Genomic DNA, 17,215 nt, shown 5'->3' with positions numbered 1-17,215 from the left:
ATCCTGAGAGGATCATCCAAACACTTCCTGAGCTCTGTCAGCCTTGGTGCTGTGCCCACTGCCCTGGGGAGCCTGGTCAGTGCCCAACCACCCTCTGAGGGATGAATCTTTTTCTAAAATCCAACCTAAACCTCCCCTGACACAACTCCAGGCCATTCCCTCAGTCCTGTCCCTGGTCCCCCCAGAGCAGAGCTCAGGGCCTGCCCCTCCTCTGCCCCTCCCCAGGAAGTTGGACCTGCAGTGATGTCTCCCCTCAGTCTCCTCTTCTCCAATTGAACACACCAAGTGTCCTCAGTGTCCTCACACGCCTTCCCCCCAAGGCCCTTCCCCACCTTCCTTGCCCTCCTTTGGACACTCTCTAATGGCTCAATCTCTCCCTTCCACTGTGTCCCCCCAAACTGCCCCAATGGTGCAGGTGAGGCCGCCCCAGGGCAGAGCAGAGCGGGACAATCCCCTCCCTGGCCCGGCCGGCCATGCTGGGCCTGATGCCCCCAGGACAGGCTTGGCCCTCCTGGCTGCCAGGGCACTGCTGACTCAGGGCCAACTGGCCACCCACCAACACCCCCAGGGCCCTTTCCCGGCCCTGCTTTCCAGCCTCTCCTTCCCAGTCTGTCCGTCCCTGTGGGGTTGCCCCATCCCAGGACAGAATCCGGCACTTCCCCCTGTTGAAGTTCTCAGGGCTCCTAAAGAGCCGGGAGGTCACGGGATGTCAAAGAGCCCCACGGAGCTCAAGGGACCCTTGGGACACTGTGGAACCTCCTGGAATCAAGGGACCTTTGTGACCTGTGGGGCCTCATGGAATCAGAGGAACCCTGTGGAATATCATGGAATCAAGGGGCACCTGTGACACTGCAGGGTCTCATGCTCCAGAAGGAACCCTGGCACACTGTAGGATCTCATGGAACCAAGGTGCCATTGTGACACAGCATGGCTGCAGGGAATCAGGGCTCCAGAGTAAAAGTCCATGGCCTCATGGAAAATATGAATTCTGGGACACTGTGGAACCTTATGGAAACAAGGGGCCATTGTGACACTACTCCATTGTGGACTCATGGAGCCAAAGGAACCCTGGGACTTTTTGGAACTTCATGGAGTCAAGGGCCAGTTGTGACACTGCAGAGCCTCATGGAACTAAAGGAATTGTGGAGAACATCCCGGTAACGAGGGAACACTGGGACATGCAGCTCCCTGTGGAACCAAAGGAGCTCCAAGACATTCTGGAATTCATGGAACCAAGGGCTCATTGTGACACTGCAGGGCCTCATGGAAGCAAAGGAAAACTGGGACACTGTGGATACTCGTGGAACCAAGGGGCCATTTGACACGTGGGCCCTCATGAAAGCACAGGAACCCAGAAACATTTTGGAAGCTCAGGGAACCAAGGGGCCATTGTTACACTGTGGAACCTCAGAGAATCAAGGGCCCAGTCTGACAGTGCAGGGCCTCATGGAGCCAAAGGAATCCAGGGACACTGTGGAACCTCATGGAATGAAGGGGCCAGTGTGACACTGCAGAACCTCATGGAACAGTGGGAACAAGGAGACACTGCAGAACCTTGTGGAAACAAGGGGCCTTTGTGACACTGAGCAACCACCTGGAATCAAGTGGCCCTTGGGACACTGCAGGGCCTCGTGGAACAAAAATGCCCTTGGAGACTGTGGAACCTCACGGTGTCAAGGGTCCATTGTGACATGTCAGAGCCACATGGAACTGAAGGAAACCTGGAAAAGGGCAGAACCTCCTGGAATCAAAGGGCCATTGTGACATGTGGGACCTCATGGAACAAAAGGAATCCTGGGCAACTACAGAAACACATGGAAGCAAGGGGCCACTGGGACACGTGGGACCTCATGGAATCAGGGGAGTCCTGGAACACTGTGGAACCTCACGGAATCAAGAGGCCATTGGGACACTGCAGGACCTCTTTGAACCAAAGGGGCTTGTGCTGGGCTGTCACAGGCCAGGGCAGGGGCAGCTGGAGAGCCCCCGGCCCAGCCATGAGTCACGGGCTGAGCCATCAGCTCCTGCTGAGAGAAGGGACCTGACAGGCAACATTGGGGCAGTTTGGGGGGACACAATGGAAAGGAGAGACTGAGTCATTAGAGAGTGTCCAAAGGAGGGCAAGGAAGATGGGGAAGGGCCTTGGGGGGAAGGCGTGTGAGGACACTGAGGGCACTTGGTGTGTTCAGCTGGAGAAGAGGAGACTGAGGGGAGACCTCACTGCAGTCACAACTTCCTGGGGAGGGGCAGACCCTGAACTCTGTTCTGTGGGGACAAGGGGCAAAACCCAAGGGAATGGCCTGAAGTTGTGTTAGGTTGGATTTTAGAAAAAGATTCTTGCCCCAGAAGGTGGTTGGGCACTGAACAAGCACCCCAGGGCAGTGGGCACAGCACCAAGACTGACAGAGCTCAAGAAGTGTTTGGATGATCCTCTCAGTCTCATGGTGTGACCCTTGGGGATGGTCCTGTGCAGGGCTAAGGGTTGGACTGGATGATCCTTGTGGGCCCCTTCCAGCTCATCCTATTCTGTCATTCTGTGATTATCAACCCTGTGTTCAGCACAAATCCAAAACACAGCCCTGCACCAACCACATGGAAGAAATTTAACTGTACTCCCCCTGAAACCAGCACACCCTTTATGGGCTCTCTCAGAAACATCCCACAGTCCTTTTGCCACCTGGAACCAGTGACTCTGAGTTCCTGCTTCCCCAGCCCCAGGGATGGTCTCCTTGTCTGCTCATTCCTCCACACTCTCTTCTCAGTTATGGCATCTTAACCAGACAAGACCCTGGGAATAATTTACTTCCAAGTCTTCATTTCCTTTGTGGTTTATTAGACAGATCTCAGACGTGCATTCAAAGTGAATATATTGTATTACTAAAACCCTTATAAAATATGTCTCTTTTGTGGCCTGGTTACTTTTTTTCCTGTTTATACATTGATATCAGCAATCTTAAGCTGATACTGATCCCAAGCAGCTCCTAATTCAGTCTGAATAGATAAGAAAATCAAGAGTCTTTATGTCTGACAATCCATCAGACTTTATCCCTATCCCCACCCCACCATTCCCTCATCAAACCCCTGGGACTCAAAGCAGCCTTGGGCAAATCTGAGCTCCCTCCACTCAAGGCTGGACCTGCAGGTTTCAGCACCTTGGCACCAACTCCCACCTGCTTGGTTTGGAGAAAGAGCTGCCCGAGACACAGAGGGATGTTCATTTATTGCCAGCAAACAAAACCAGAGGAAGGTACAGCTCAATAAAAACTAGAAGTCCTTCCCCTGCTGTATTATAAGTTCACACTGCACCCAATCAAGTCCCACTTTGCACAGTAGATAGTCTTCGACCAATGGCAAACACCTTCTGTGTCAAGCACAGATCCCAAGATCCCCCAACACTCCCTGCCCCGCATTCTGTCCATATTTGCCCTTTGCACACAGTGAGTCACACACTGAAGTCACAAGATCCCCCAGACCACAGAGGGAGGAAAAGGGAGAAAGTGAATGAATTTCTTTGTTGTGCAGAGCTAAATCTGCACTCATCCCAATATTCTGGGCTTACAGGACCTTTATCAAACACCTTCTGCAGCATCTGTTCACTGGGCAAACATGTGTGTGGATGGCCAGGCCCAAGGAGTGGTGGGCAATGGAGTTCCATCCAGGGGTGTTCCCAGGGCTCAGCACTGGGCTCAGGGCACTTCAATCTCTTTCTCAATGATCTGCACAAGGGCATCGAGTGCAGCCTCAGGCAGTTCCCAGGGCACACCAAGCTGGGGGGAGTGTTGATGTGCTGGAGGGCAGGAAGGCTCTGCAGAGGGATCTGGACAGGCTGGATCCATGGGCCCAGGCCACTTGGAGGAGGTTCAACAAGGCCAAGTGCCGGTTCCTGCCCTGGGGTCACAACCACCCCAAAGCCCTGACCATTCCCTGCAACTGGTCCCCACAGCCTGTCCTGTCTCCTTAATCCCTCCATTTCCAAGGACTTTGTGGGACAACGGAACTGGCAGCTGCTCAGCAGCCTGGCAGGTGCCACCCCATGGGCCTGCCCTTGGCATTGCACATCCCACATCCCAGTGCCCCAGGAAGAGCCCTGAGGAATGAGGCAGGGACAGGATGTCCCTTCCCAGGGGCTGGGGGTCAGGGCTTGGTCTGTTGGAATAAGGAAACAAGTCAAGGTTTCTTCAGCATCAGAGTCACCTTTCCCTTGCTTGTCCATTCTTGTCATCACTGTCTGCAGATTTCTGCTCTAACTGGAACCTGGGGACACGTTCTCAGTTGTGTCCCTCAGTGAGACTCATTAGCACGACAAGAAACTTGAGTTTTTCAATCTCACTTTGACTTGTTGAAAAGTTCTTTGAACTTCCTCTCAGGGACTGAGTCTCATGTAAACAACATCAAACCTCCTGAGGGTCATGAAATGCCTGGGGCTGTTGCTATGCTGCTGAGCTGGGAGCTCCTGGCAAGCAAGAAGAGCTTCAAAGAGACAGCTCTGCTGGTGAGCAGCTCCTCTGCACAGCCCAGCAGGGCTGAGGGCACTGCCTGCAGCACTGATGGCAGGGGAGTGAGACAGAGAGAAGGTAAAGGCTGTCAGATGTAGAAAGATGCTGCGACCTCACTGGGGGAGGATTTTTAATAGACCTTGGCACAGGAAATCTGTTCATGCAGAGCAATGGGACTGAAGCTTTTGGAGGCATCTGGTAAAGCTGGCACTGCCCACCAACTACAGAATTTGTAAGTGCAACTCTGAGAGTATCTGGAGTGTAGAGGAAAAGGACATGCTCAGAGCTTCAGCTCCCTCCCAGAATATTTCCAAGACAAAGATTTTTAAAAGGTTAAAAAAATTTCCTGAGACTGTGTTTCCAGTTTCCAACTCTTGAGGAATGGGAGGAATAAATCATTAAGGAAGTATTAATTTTGACAAGTCCCTGAGACATCTGAACTGCAAGTGCTCAGTAGGTCTGTCTGAGCTTCCTAATGTGCTTTCAGCTACTGCTCTGCCTGTGGACAGCACCAGCATCACCTCTGCTAGACCCATCAGGACTAGTCTGAGCTGTCCTTTTTGCACCTGCAAACGGAATATGACCCCTACCAGTGCAACCTGTGGTGCTGGGGAAGGAGCTGAGTCCCCTTGAATCAAATGCCATCATAAGGACACTTGGCTGTCTCCTTCAGGTTTCCTTCCAAGCTGTGAATTCCGCTCCAGGATGGAAACCTGTCCCTTAACATCTCCTTGTTATGTAAAACCCCTATATAGAAGCACAGTGATGCTATGACAGTGAAAATGCTGTTGAGTAGGGACCCAGTACTGGAGCTGAAGGAAGATCTCCCAGCAAATCAAAAGGCTGTCTGTGTGTGACATGGGGAGTGTCTGTGGGATACGGCTTTGACTTTGTTTAGATAAATCCACGCTAACTGGCCTCTTATTGTCTTCTTCTCCTGTGCTGGAAACAAATACCCAGAGGCAGAAAATGTCCAACAGCAGCTCCATGGCCCAGTTCCTCCTCCTGGCATTGGCAGACAGGCGGGAGCTGCAGCTCCTGCACTTCTGGCTCTTCCTGGCCATCTCCCTGGCTGCCCTCCTGGCCAACGGCCTCATCCTCAGCGCCGTAGCCTGTGACCACCACCTGCACACCCCCATGGGCTTCTTCCTGCTCAACCTCTCCCTCACAGACCTGGGCTGCATCTGCACCACTGTCCCCAAAGCCATGCACAATTCCCTCCAGAACACCACAACCATCTCCTACAAGGGATGTGCTGCACAGGTTTTTCTCCTCATATTCTTTCTTAGAGCAGAGTTTCATCTCCTCACCACCATGTGCTACGACCGCTACGTTGCCATCTGCAAACCCCTGCACTACGGGACCCTCCTGGGCAGCAGAGCTTGTGCCCACATGGCAGCAGCTGCCTGGGCCGCTGGCTTTCTCACTGCTCTGCTGCACACAGCCAGTACATTTTCCCTGCCCCTGTGCCAGGGCAATGCCCTGGGCCAGTTCTTCTGTGAACTCCCACACATCCTCAAGCTCTCCTGCTCACACTCAGGCTACCTCAGGGAACTTGGGCTCATTCTGGTTAGTGTTTGGTTTTGTTTTGGTTGTTTCATTTTCATTGTTTTCTCCTATGTGCAGATCTTCAGGGCTGTGCTGAGGATCCCCTCTCAGCAGGGACGGCACAAAGCCTTTTCCACGTGCCTCCCTCACCTGGCCGTGCTCTCCCTGTTCCTCAGCACTGCCGCATTTGGCTACCTGAAGCCCCCCTCCATCTCCTCCCCATCCCTGGATCTGGTGGTGTCTCTTCTGTACTCAGTGGTGCCTCCAGCACTGAACCCCCTCATCTACAGCCTCAGGAACCAGGAGCTCAAGGATGCCCTCAGGAAACTTATGGCTGGATTTAGAGGCAATAATAAAGTGTGTCTTTTCTTCTGCAGAACATTCCAAATGTAACTCATTGCAATCTAAGCCTTTTTTCTCCTATGTGTCCCTTTTATTGTCAATACATTTCCTTACTCTTTTTCTACTTTTATAGTGTTATCCACAAATCAATGGCATTGCTCATAGGATTTCTACATCAGTATCTACCATCCTTCTGTAATCTAAAGACTTTCAAAAGGCTTGTTCTCTGTACATTTATGTAGAATAAAGTTCCCTGCCCTGACCTGAGTGTCCAAGATGCTTCCTCAGCCCTTCTCTGGAGCTGCAGGGGCAGTGCCTGTGAGCAGAGCTGGAGGGAAGAGACTCCCAGCACAGCAGCACAGCCAGGGACAAGGGCACTTGCTCCTTCCACATCTGCTCTTTCCATCTCCACACTGTCCTTCCCAGCCCTGCTGTGGGTGCAAGGCCTGAGTGCTCTGGCAGCTTGGGCACAGTCCTGCTGCGTGTCCGTGCTGGGATCACAGGCAGGGACAGGCCCTGGCACTGCTGGCACAGAGCTGGGCTCCACACCAGCACCTGCATCAGCCAAGGGCATCTCCTGAGGGCAGGGCAGGAAGGCTTCAGGCTCTCCCTCCACAGTCCCTGTCAGCAATGTGCCCAAGGAATGCCCTGGCAAAGCAAATGCCAGTGCCCAGCTGAGAGTGGGAGTGTGCAGGGTGGGGGCACACAGCAGTGTCCTGGCACAGCCAGAGCTCCTGGCACAGACCCGAGGGAGCAGCAGAGCAGGGGCTGGGCTGTGTCTGTTCCAGGGACAGCCTGGGAAGGTGCCCCAGGGCCACTGTCACAGAGCAGCCCCTGCCACCCCCATTCCCAGCCCTGGGCTCTCACCCCACCTGCAAGAGGTTGGTTGTCCCTCCATGGAGGGACATCAAGGGACCAGGTCAGAAGTCCATGTTTGCTTTGTACTGAGGACACTTCAGTGTGTCTGCTCCATCCCTGCCCTGCCTTCTGGCCTGTCCCTTTCCCTGCCCAGCAGGAAAGCAGCCTGGCTGGGCAGCATTGCCCCTGGGCAGGCAGGAAGGGCTCTGCAGGCAGGAGTGGCACTGCCCTCCAGCAGAGGCACTTCTGCCCTTTCCCAAAGCACAGAGCACAGCTGGGCACTGGGATGCAGCCAGAGGCACCCACAGTTCCATGGGTCACCCTCTGAGCTGCCTGCACAGCTTCAGTGAGCACCAAACAGAGAAAAGTGCTCTCACTCACAGGACTCCAAGCAGGAGAGACAGGACACAAAGAGCTAAATATTTCAATAGAAAATTGAAAATCAGACCTCATCAGGGGAATCTCCCCTCATAAGATTGGGGTACGTCCCCAGACTTCAGAAAAATTTTTTTCTTCCTCTCTCTCCTGACCTGCTCCATGATTGTGGATGGGAACAGCCTCATCATGGGGCTGCTGGAGAAAAACTTGGAAACCTGCTACGGCTCCACCACTCTGAGTGACCCCTGACTGGGGACAGCACAGTCTCTGCTCCCAGCACTGTCACTGCCATTTCCTGCACCTTTGGCACATACAGAGTGTTTCCTGCTGTGGCCCCATCCCATGACCAGCACTGGGCTGTTTGCCAGCCCTGCTCTCTGCAAGACCCATGGGCTGGAAGGGTTGTCTCCAGCAGAGCTGCACCCTGGCTCGGGGCATTTCTCTCATCTACAGTCACCATTTCCTTCTTCTCCCAGACATTATTTACAACCCTGATGAACTGGGTCACTTCTTCTGTCACCTTGCTCCAGGGCTGCAACTCTCCTGCAGTGTCCCCATGACACTCCTACTCTCTGCTTTCCAGGTTCCATTTTCAGATCCAGTCTTCCCCTCCTGTTCCCAGGGACATCCTGGGAGTGCTTCAGAGCTGCCATCCTGGGGCAGCTCCTGCCCAGCGTGGGCAGGCACAAGGTCTCTCCAGCTGCTCCTCTCCCCTCCCCAGTGCCACTGTTTTCTGCAGCCTCCTCATCCTTGCCCAGCACAGTTGGACACAGCCCTTGTTCTACCCCCTCCTCAGGCACCTGCCCAACCCCCTCAGCTCCAGCCTGATGGCCACAAACCTTCAGGGCAGGGAGGCACTGGGGAAAATGCTCAGGACACCCATGGACTGCAGGGAGAGACCACTGGAGTGGTGGGTCTGTAGGGAGAAATCTCTGCTGCCTCCCTTCTGAATCACCCTCAGGACCTGGACAAGCCTGGATTTTGTTTTGTTTCTATGAGGCCCTGCAGGTCAAAATGACCCCTTGATTCCATGAGGCTGCACAGTGTCCCCAGGTTCCTTTGGCTCCAGAATGCCCTGTAGTGTCACGGTGGTCCCTTCAGTCCATGAGGTGTCCTCAGTGTCACAATGACCCCTTGATTCCATGAAGTTGCACACTGTCCATAGGTTCCATTTTTCCCCAAGTTTCCCCAGTGTCACAACGACCCCTTGAACCCATAGGGTTCCCCACTGTCCCAAGGTCCATTTGGCTCCTAAAAGGTCCTGTAGTGTCACAGTGGTCCCTTGATTTTATGAGGTTCCACTGTGTCCCAGGGTTTCCTTGTTTCCATGAGGCTCCTCAGTGACACAATGGACCCCTGGTTCCATGAAGTTCCAAAAGGTTTCAGAGTTCCCAAAAGAGCTGCCCCTACCATGGAAAGGAATCCACTGCTCTAATTCCAAGCTAGAAAAAGCCCAAACCCAGAACTCCAGACTCTTATTTGTCCTCTAATGCCCACCCCATTCCGAAACCTGTATTACCAGTATGAAAAGCCAAACTTTAATCCTGACACAGCCCAATAATCTCTTCCCCTAATCATGAACCAGACACTGCCAGCAGAACAACAAACCTCCCAAAGTTCTGCCTAATCCCCACCCTGAGCTCTAAACCCCAAGCCCTGACCATTCAGCACCCCCACAGCCCTTGGGAGCAGGGCAAGGACCTGGAGGGCCCAGAGCAGGCCCAGGGGGTTGGCAGAGGAACGGGAGGTGACCTGGATCTGCTCAGCTCTGCAGTGACCCCCAGGAGAAGGGCCTGGGCTCTGGCAGGGATGTCCTGTGGCACAGGGGCTCAGGATCCAAGGTAAGAAGGCCAAGTGCACATGGCAAGAGCCAGAGCTGGTGCAGAGCCATCAGGGAGGGTCTAGAAATGCTGCTGGGAGGGGGTGGGAAAGCAGGAGGGGTGTGTGCAGCCTGCAAGGCCAGAGCAGCAGCAGGGCCAGGCCAGGACAGCCCGCAGGAGAGATGGCCAAGGGCTCTGGCAGGGCTGCAAGGCCCAAAGGCACCCAGGCCTTTGTCCCCTTGCCTCTGGCAGCTGCCTCTGCCACTCAGGCCACCACAAGCAACTTTCCTGGCAGGTTCTGCCCTTGGGTTCTGCCTCGCCCCTCCCTCAGCAGCCTGGCAGGGGTTGCCCAGTTTTGGGCCTTTGTTGTTCCTCCCCCTCCCATCCCAGTGCCCCCCAAAAAGCCCTGAGCCAGCCGGGAGGGACAGGATCTGCTGGGCCAGGGCCTGGGGCTCAGCCCTTGGCCTTTGTGCTCCACAAAACCAAGGCAGGCTTTGCTCAGCATTGCAGGGGCCTGCCCAGAGCCTTTGTCTGCCTGCACTCCTGGCCTCCAAGGAGCTGCTCCAAGGAGTCCCTGGGGAGGCTTTGGCAGTGCCTGCCCTCAGTGGGGCCCAGCAATGCTTCAAGGCACTTGCAGTTTGGCTTCTGACTTCTTCAGCAGCTCCTTCAATCTTCTCTCAATATGTGAGGATGATGGACTCGTCTCTAAACACACCATGGGGCTCATTAAAAAACAGAAAAACAATTTCTTTGTCTTCCTTTAATTGTCTTCATGTCTTCAAGACATAAACAACTAATTAGAGTTGTTTTGTAGTTTAGCTAAGGAGGAAGATTTTAAAGTGGACAACACGGAAAAAATATTTTTTGATGAAAAGGAATGATTTACACAGAGCCTTTAGATGCAAGAGGGTCAGGGTGCAAAGATTTTGAACCCAAAGATAAGGGGGCAAAAAGACATTAGTGGCATTTAATTATTGACCTGTTGAACCGTTATCAAGTGGTTCAATAGCATTTACTACAATTTTAACAGTGACTGAATTAGAGATTCACAACAACAACATTCACCCCACAGTCAATTCACACCCACACCCAGGCAGAGATGTGTGCACACATCAAGAGCTGGGGGTGGAAAAGTCCCTCTCCCAAATTCTCCTGTTGTCAGGGAAACACTCCCCCAAATCCCTTTGTGTTTGCCACCAGACAAGGGTCCCAGCTGGAGGAGTGTTTGTGGAGGGGGATCAGAATTGTCCTGGGCATCAGCACCGCTCTTTGGAGTGTTGCAAACTGGAGGGTTCCCGAGCTGGGAGAGGTTGCCAGAGGTGTCTCACTGAGAGGGAGGTGCTGGGGAGCTGCCAGGGCCTCCCTCAGCCCCGCTGGGTGTGGGCTCCCAAGGGGACTGGCTTTGGTTATCTGCTGAATTGCCATCCTGGGGTCAGGAATGACTGGAGTTTCCAAACTATTTGGGAATTGTATTCAAACTGTTCCATTAGAACTGTGATTCAGTCAGGGAATGTTCCAAGGTTTTCATGGGATGACTGATTATCCTGTGTTCCCCAGCTCTTACACCCATCCCAGTCAGCTGGATGGTTTATTGACAATGTGTCCTGAGGGGCAGCACCTCCGATGCCACAGAAACCCCTCCCCTGGATTAGGAAACCTTTGGAATTCAGGAGGTGTTCCGGTGGAGCATGAAAATGAACAGCAACTTTCCCAAAGCCCAGGGCCAAGCAGAACAAAGCCAGGCCCATGAGTGTCAGAGCAAAGGTCCCCCATGGCTGTGTCCCTGTGGCCGCTGAGGCGGCAGCGCAGGCCCGAGGCGGTGCCGGGTCCCGGTGCAGCCGGGGCAGAGCGGCGGCTGCGCGAGCGGCAACCCCGGCGGTGAGTGCGGCAGCCCCGTGGGAGCGGCGGCTCCGGGCACAGACGCCGGCGGCAGCCGCTGTGGCGGCGGAGCAGCGACTCCGAGGCGCTGCAGGAGCGCCGGCTCCGCTCGCAGGCGCCGGCAGTGTTGGGAAGCCGGTCCCGGGCGGCTGCGGGGCAGCGCAGGCCAAAAGCGGCAGCGGCGGCAGCCTCGTGGCAGCGGCGGCTCCGGGCAGACACGGCCCCGCTCCAGCGCTGCCGCCTCAGCGGCGCTCAGGGGACGGCGCGGCGGCTCCGGGGGCAGGGCCGGGGACTCCCTCTCGGGGCAGCCCCGGGCACCAAAGAGGACCAGGGCCCGCCGTGTTCTCAGCTCGCTTCTCTGCAGTTCTCACGGCAGCTGAGCACAGCAGGGGATGGGGAAATTGAGCTCAGCCACAACAGGAGCTCCTGGAACCGAGTGGCCACTGGGACACTGCAGGGCCTGCTGGAATCCAGGGGCCGGTGGGACACTGGGGAGCCTCTTGGAGCCAAGGGAACCCCGGGATAATTTGGAATATCGTGGAATCAAAGAGCCATTGTGACACTGCAGGGCCTCCTGGAACCAAAGGAATCCTGGGACACAGTGGAAACCCAGGAAATCATCAGAACCATTGTGACGTTCCAGAACCTCGTGTAACCAAGGATCTGTTGTGACACTGAGAGGTCTCATGGAACCAAAGGAACCCTGAGAGTTTTTGCAACCTCATGGAATCAAGAGGCCATTTCTGGCAGGATGCTCTGCTCTGAAAATATCTAAAAAATGGTCAAAGAATACAAAAAATTTAAACTCTCTGTGGTGAGTTCCTGCTGGTGTCAAGGTGCTGTTTTTAATGCTGAATTATGCTAAACCCAGAATGCTTCCTGAAACGTCAAACACACATCCTGCTTTCTGAAGCAGGATTTGACAGAGAAGCTGCTCCCTGGCCTGCAAATATGTCTGCCAGTCAAACCCTTGATAACTATAAAAGCCCTCTCCAACTTTCCTGTGGCAGATTCTTCCCCAGACTTCCTTGAAGTGTGTGGAGCTTCTGCCATGAAGCAGGGACAGCTCTTCATGGTCACTGCCCAGGGGTTAAGTGAGAGAGAGAGAACTACCCCCTGTCATTGTGGGGTGAATTACCTCAATCTCTACTTCAGGATTGTTTCTTTTTGCTGGCTTTGATCCAATTGCTTTAATAGAATGACTTTGATAGACTCCACTGTCCTATCTTACACTATACTGCTAGGAGTTTTGGGCTTTTACACTGTGTAGTAAATAATTCTGATTGAGGTCTTTTGTCTGTTCACTTGTCTGGTAAGTTTTCTGTTCATTTAACATCATAAATAATTCATTTTCTAGAAATATTTCTGATTTGCCATCACTAAAACCTGCAGGACAAAGTGATTGAATCACACCTCTATAATTCCTTCAATTGAACCCAAAATCTGACCCTGAGATTGGATCCAGCCACAACCAGGCTCATCTCTGAGAAGGAATTTAGAAAGCAAGGGGGTCATTTCTGCCCCTCGTAGCTCAACGAGACGGCTTCTGCCATCAACTTTGTCTGAGCCTTCCACCCCCAGCCCCAAGCCGTGACACAGGGGCATGTCTTGTCCATCAGTGCAAACATGGACTCCTGAGCTGGTCATTTGCTGTCCCTCCTTGGAGGGAAGAACAAGCCCAATGGCCTGGGGTGAGAGGCCAGTGCTGGGAGCGGCGCTGGCTGTGCCAGGGCACTGCTGGGTGCCCCCACCCTGAGCACTCCCCCCCTTGTGCTGGTCACTGCTGTTTTCCTCTGCAGGGCGTTGTGTTGGGCACATCCTGGAGAGCAAAGTGGAAAGCAGATGGAAGCTTTGAGGCCCTGGCCTGAGGAGATGCCCCTGCAGGATGGCAGTGCTGCTGCAGAGGTCAGCTCTGTGCCAGCAGTGCCCGTGGCTGTCCCTGCCTGCAGTCCCTGGACAGTCCTGCAGCAGGACTGGCACCGACTGCCAGAGCACTGAGGCCTCCAACAACACAGGGCTCTGCAGGACAGTGTGGAAGGGAAGGGAGAGGAGGCCACGCAGGAGAAGGGCTGCTGCTCCCTGGCAGTGCTGCTCTGCTGGGACTCTTTTCTGGCCCAGCTGTGCACAGAGGCACCGACCCTGCAGCTGCAGAGAAGTCAGAGAGGAAAGATGTCAGGCAAACAAGTCAATGCAGAGTTTTTATTTGGTTTAAGCACACAGTGAGTACAATTCTCTATTTGTACAGCCTGTGGGCCAGGCTAGAAAGGTAAACACTGAATTGAAAATGGTGTTTATATATATATATATATATATATATATATATATAAAGATAGATAGATAGATAGATATATCTTTATAAGTATATATTTATATATATAAAGATTTTCTGGTGTGAACAAATTCTCACAAAAATAACATCCCTACCCGTAGCAAAAAATAGAGAAGCTGTCGTGGGCCTTTAATGAAGCACATAACAGGATTGGCCCTTAATGAGATCCACAACATGCAGAAGAAGGAGAGTTTATTGCTTCTGAAAAACACCCAGTTATCAGTTTCCTGAGGGCATCCTTGAGCTCCTGGTTCCTGAGGCTGTAGATGAGGGGGTTCAGTGCTGGAGGCACCACTGAGTAAAGAACTGACAGAGCCAGATCCAGAGATGGGGAGGAGATGGAGAGGGACTTCAGGTGGGCAAAAGTGCCAGTGCTGAGGAACAGGGAGACCACGACCAGGTGAGGGAGGCATGTGGAAAAGGCTTTGTGCCGTCCCTGCTGAGAGGGGATCCTCAGCACAGCCCTGAAGATCTGCACATAGGAGAAAACAATGAAAATGAAACAACCAAAACAAAAACAAGCACTAACCACAATGAGCCCCAGTTCCCTGGTGTTGGAGTGTGAGCAGGAGAGCTTGAGGATGTGGGAGATTTCACAGAAGAACTGGCCCAGGGCATTGCCCTGGCACAGGGGCAGGGAAAATGTATTGGCTGTGTGCAGCAGAGCATTGAGAAAGCCAGTGGCCCAGGCAGCTGCTGCCATGTGGGCACAAGCTCTGCTGCCCAGGAGGGTCCCGTAGTGCAGGGGTTTGCAGATGGCAACGTAGCGGTTGTAGCACATGATGGTGAGGAGATAAAACTCTGCTGAGATGAAGAAGACAAAGAAAAACAGTTGTGCAGCACATCCCTCGTAGGAGATGGTTGTGGTGCCCCAGAGGGAATTGTGCATGGCTTTGGGGACAGTGGTGCAGATGCAGCCCAGGTCTGTGAGGGAGAGGTTGAGCAGGAAGAAGCCCATGGGGGTGTGCAGGTGGTGGTCACAGGCTACGGCGCTGAGGATGAGGCCGTTGGCCAGGAGGGCAGCCAGGGAGATGGCCAGGAAGAGCCAGAAGTGCAGGAGCTGCAGCTCCCGCCTGTCTGCCAGTGCCAGGAGGAGGAACTGGGCCATGGAGCTGCTGTTTGGCATTTGCTGTTCCATAGGACAGGATCTGTTCAGAAAAGGAAAGCACAGGCAACAATTAAGACAGCCCCCTCTCAGCAAAGCCAGTGCAGTTTTCAGGGAAATCCCCTCCAAGTCAAGGCCTTTCTTTTCTCTGGTTTGTGCTCTCTCAGGGTACTGTGAGGAGCAGGAGCTCTGCCCATGTGCTGCTGAGGACTCAGTTTTGCTCTGCTGCAGTGCAGACATGGAGCTGGTTTGGGACAGCTCTCATGATCCCAGGGGATGTCACATGGAACCCAGCTCTGATGGAAAAGTTCAATTCCTGTACTGTTGTCTTGGAGCAATTTGGGCTGCAGGAGAGAGGCACAGTGTATCCTTAAAATAATTTTGACTGGGTTTTTTGGTTGCAGTCATAAGACCTGGGAGTGATTTTTTAGGGGCAAATTTTTCTGATGACAAATCTGAAGAGTGTTGAACAAGGACAGGCAGAAGGGCTGAGCTCTCCATTGCTTATTGCAGAGCCAGGAGTGCTGCAGTGCCTCTCAGACTGTTTCCCATCTGCCCTGCACTTTCCCTTGGGCTGGCTTGAATAGGAGTTCACACACAGATTCATCCTTAAAAACCCCACCAAGATCTGTGCTGAGAGCAGGGCAGCGCTGCTGGAAAGGGCAGCTCTGGGAAGTGTCCCCTGTGCCAGCCCAGAGGTGCAGCTGTGCTGGACAGAGTAGGACAAAAGCCAAGAACTGGGACAGGAGAGTGCCCACCCCCAAGGGAAGGCTCAGCACTGCCCAGGATCCTGTGCTCATTTCTGAGACTGCCTGAAATATTCATGTCTGAGAGTAAAAGAGTCTGAATTTCAGTGCAGCCTCCTGACCTGAGAGAACAATGTCTAAGCTACAATGCCTAAGCAGGAAACACACCTCAGCACTAATTCCTTTCCTGTAGCCCCTGTCTTTTGTGAGCTTTGCAAAAAATTCTCCATTCAATATGGTGTAGTGGTGTGGAGCTGTGAGCAGGTGTGACCCTGCAACAGCGAGACATGGAAAAGATCCTCCCTCAGCTGCCAGGTTTGCTCCTTGCCCACAGCCCTTGTGCCCCAGCCCTGGGAGCAGCTCCCCAGGCTGGCTGAGAGCTGCCCCTGGCAGGCAGCAGAGTCCCTGCCCAGCACAGCACCCTGGGCTGCAGGACCCTGCTCTGCCCCACAGCCCTGGGCACCCCTGGCTGCACCCCCGGCTGAACAGCTCTTCCAAAGTGCCCCAAAACAGCCCCTGCCCACCCATCCCATCAGCTGGGGCTGGGCCAGCTTTAGGAGATGCCTCCAGGAGCTGCCCCTGCACTGCCCTGCAGCCCCAGACTCACCATGTACAGCCCTGCCAAGGTTCCTCCTGCAGGGAGCTCTCAGCCATCCTGCCAGTGCTGAGCCCCTTGAAGCTCTGTCTGTGCCCTGCTGGTGTCCCTGAGCTGGCCTGGCAGTGCCCTCAGCCCTGCTGGGCTGTGCAGAGGAGCTGCTCCTGGGCAGAGCTGTCTCTTTGAAGCTCTTCTTGCTTGCCAGGAGCTCCCTGTGTGCCAGGAGCCCGGCCCAGCTCAGCAGCACAGCAACAGCCCCAGGCATTTCATGACCCTCAGGGGGGTTGATGTTGTTTACATGAGACTCAGTCCCTGAGAGGAAGTTCAAACAACTTTTCAAGAAGTCAAAATGAGATTGAAACACTAAAGTCCCTGCCTCATTCCTCAGGGCTCTTCCTGGGGCACTGGGATGTGGGATGTGCAATGCCAAGGGCAGGCCCATGGGGTGGCACCTGCCAGGCTGCTGAGCAGGGACAAGGAGGCCATGAGGCCCCAGGGCTGCAAGGGGCACTCCCCTCCTCCTGGCATCAGGGGCACAGACAGCAGCCCTGGCCAAAGGCCTGCAGAAGGTGGCTCTGGCAGGGCCTTTCAGCTTCTCCCCCTCCCTGTCTCCTCTCCAGCCCAGGCTGTCCTACGGTGTCCATGCCCTGCCCCTTTCCCTGCAGGCTGTCGTCATCCCCCCGGCTGCCCCACCTGGCTGGCACCTTCCTGCACTGACATCTCTGCGTCCTCCCTGGCTCTTCCTGCACACACAAAGCCTTGGCCTCATCCACACTCCTCCTGGCTGATGTGTTGCACCACAGCATCTTCCATGGAGTGAAATTCCTTTTTCTTCATGTCCACTCGGGACCTCCCCAGCTGCACTTGGCATTAATTCTTTCTTTCTCATGTTCTTTTCTGCTCTGACAAAAGGATCCACCATCTCTAAATCCTCCCTTCAAGCCCTCTCAGGGCTGTCCTGTGCTGTCCTCAGTCTCCACACCAGTGAGGCCACAGCTCCTTAGCCCCTCTCTAGTGCTCCTGTGCTTGAGACCTTTCAAGCCCATCTTGGGAGATCTGTGGGCACTCACTGATGTTTTTGCAGATGAAAGTGTCATGCTCATAGTCTAAGGAAATCACA

The 17,215-nt window shown here is 54.0% G+C and overlaps 3 protein-coding genes and 1 pseudogene across 3 annotated transcripts in view; 1 reads left to right on the top strand and 3 right to left on the bottom strand.

Moving 5' to 3' along the window:
* The window catches only part of LOC127462841 (zinc finger protein 239-like), a 300,460-nt gene that overhangs the window by 158,117 nt on the left and 125,128 nt on the right, over positions 1-17,215 (bottom strand). The gene's annotated exons all lie outside the window — the stretch shown is intronic.
* LOC127462836 (zinc finger protein OZF-like) overlaps positions 1-17,215 on the bottom strand; it is a 201,213-nt pseudogene that overhangs the window by 59,404 nt on the left and 124,594 nt on the right.
* The window catches only part of LOC127462843 (olfactory receptor 14J1-like), a 107,441-nt gene that overhangs the window by 66,023 nt on the left and 24,203 nt on the right, over positions 1-17,215 (bottom strand). The window lies entirely within an intron of this gene.
* LOC127462891 (olfactory receptor 14J1-like) lies at positions 5,466-17,205 on the top strand. Its single transcript, XM_051771824.1, has 3 exons — positions 5,466-6,377; positions 15,342-15,429; positions 17,180-17,205. The coding sequence occupies exons 1-3, from the start codon at positions 5,466-5,468 to the stop codon at positions 17,203-17,205; spliced, it is 1,026 nt and encodes a 341-aa protein (XP_051627784.1).

Source organism: Manacus candei, unplaced genomic scaffold, assembly GCF_025592945.1.
Source record: "Manacus candei isolate 608988 ecotype Guabito, Panama unplaced genomic scaffold, ASM2559294v1 h1tg000142l, whole genome shotgun sequence".
Classification (NCBI taxonomy): Eukaryota; Metazoa; Chordata; class Aves; order Passeriformes; family Pipridae; genus Manacus; species Manacus candei.
Note: the sequence above shows the minus strand (reverse complement) of the source record. Positions and strands in the feature narration are given on the sequence as shown.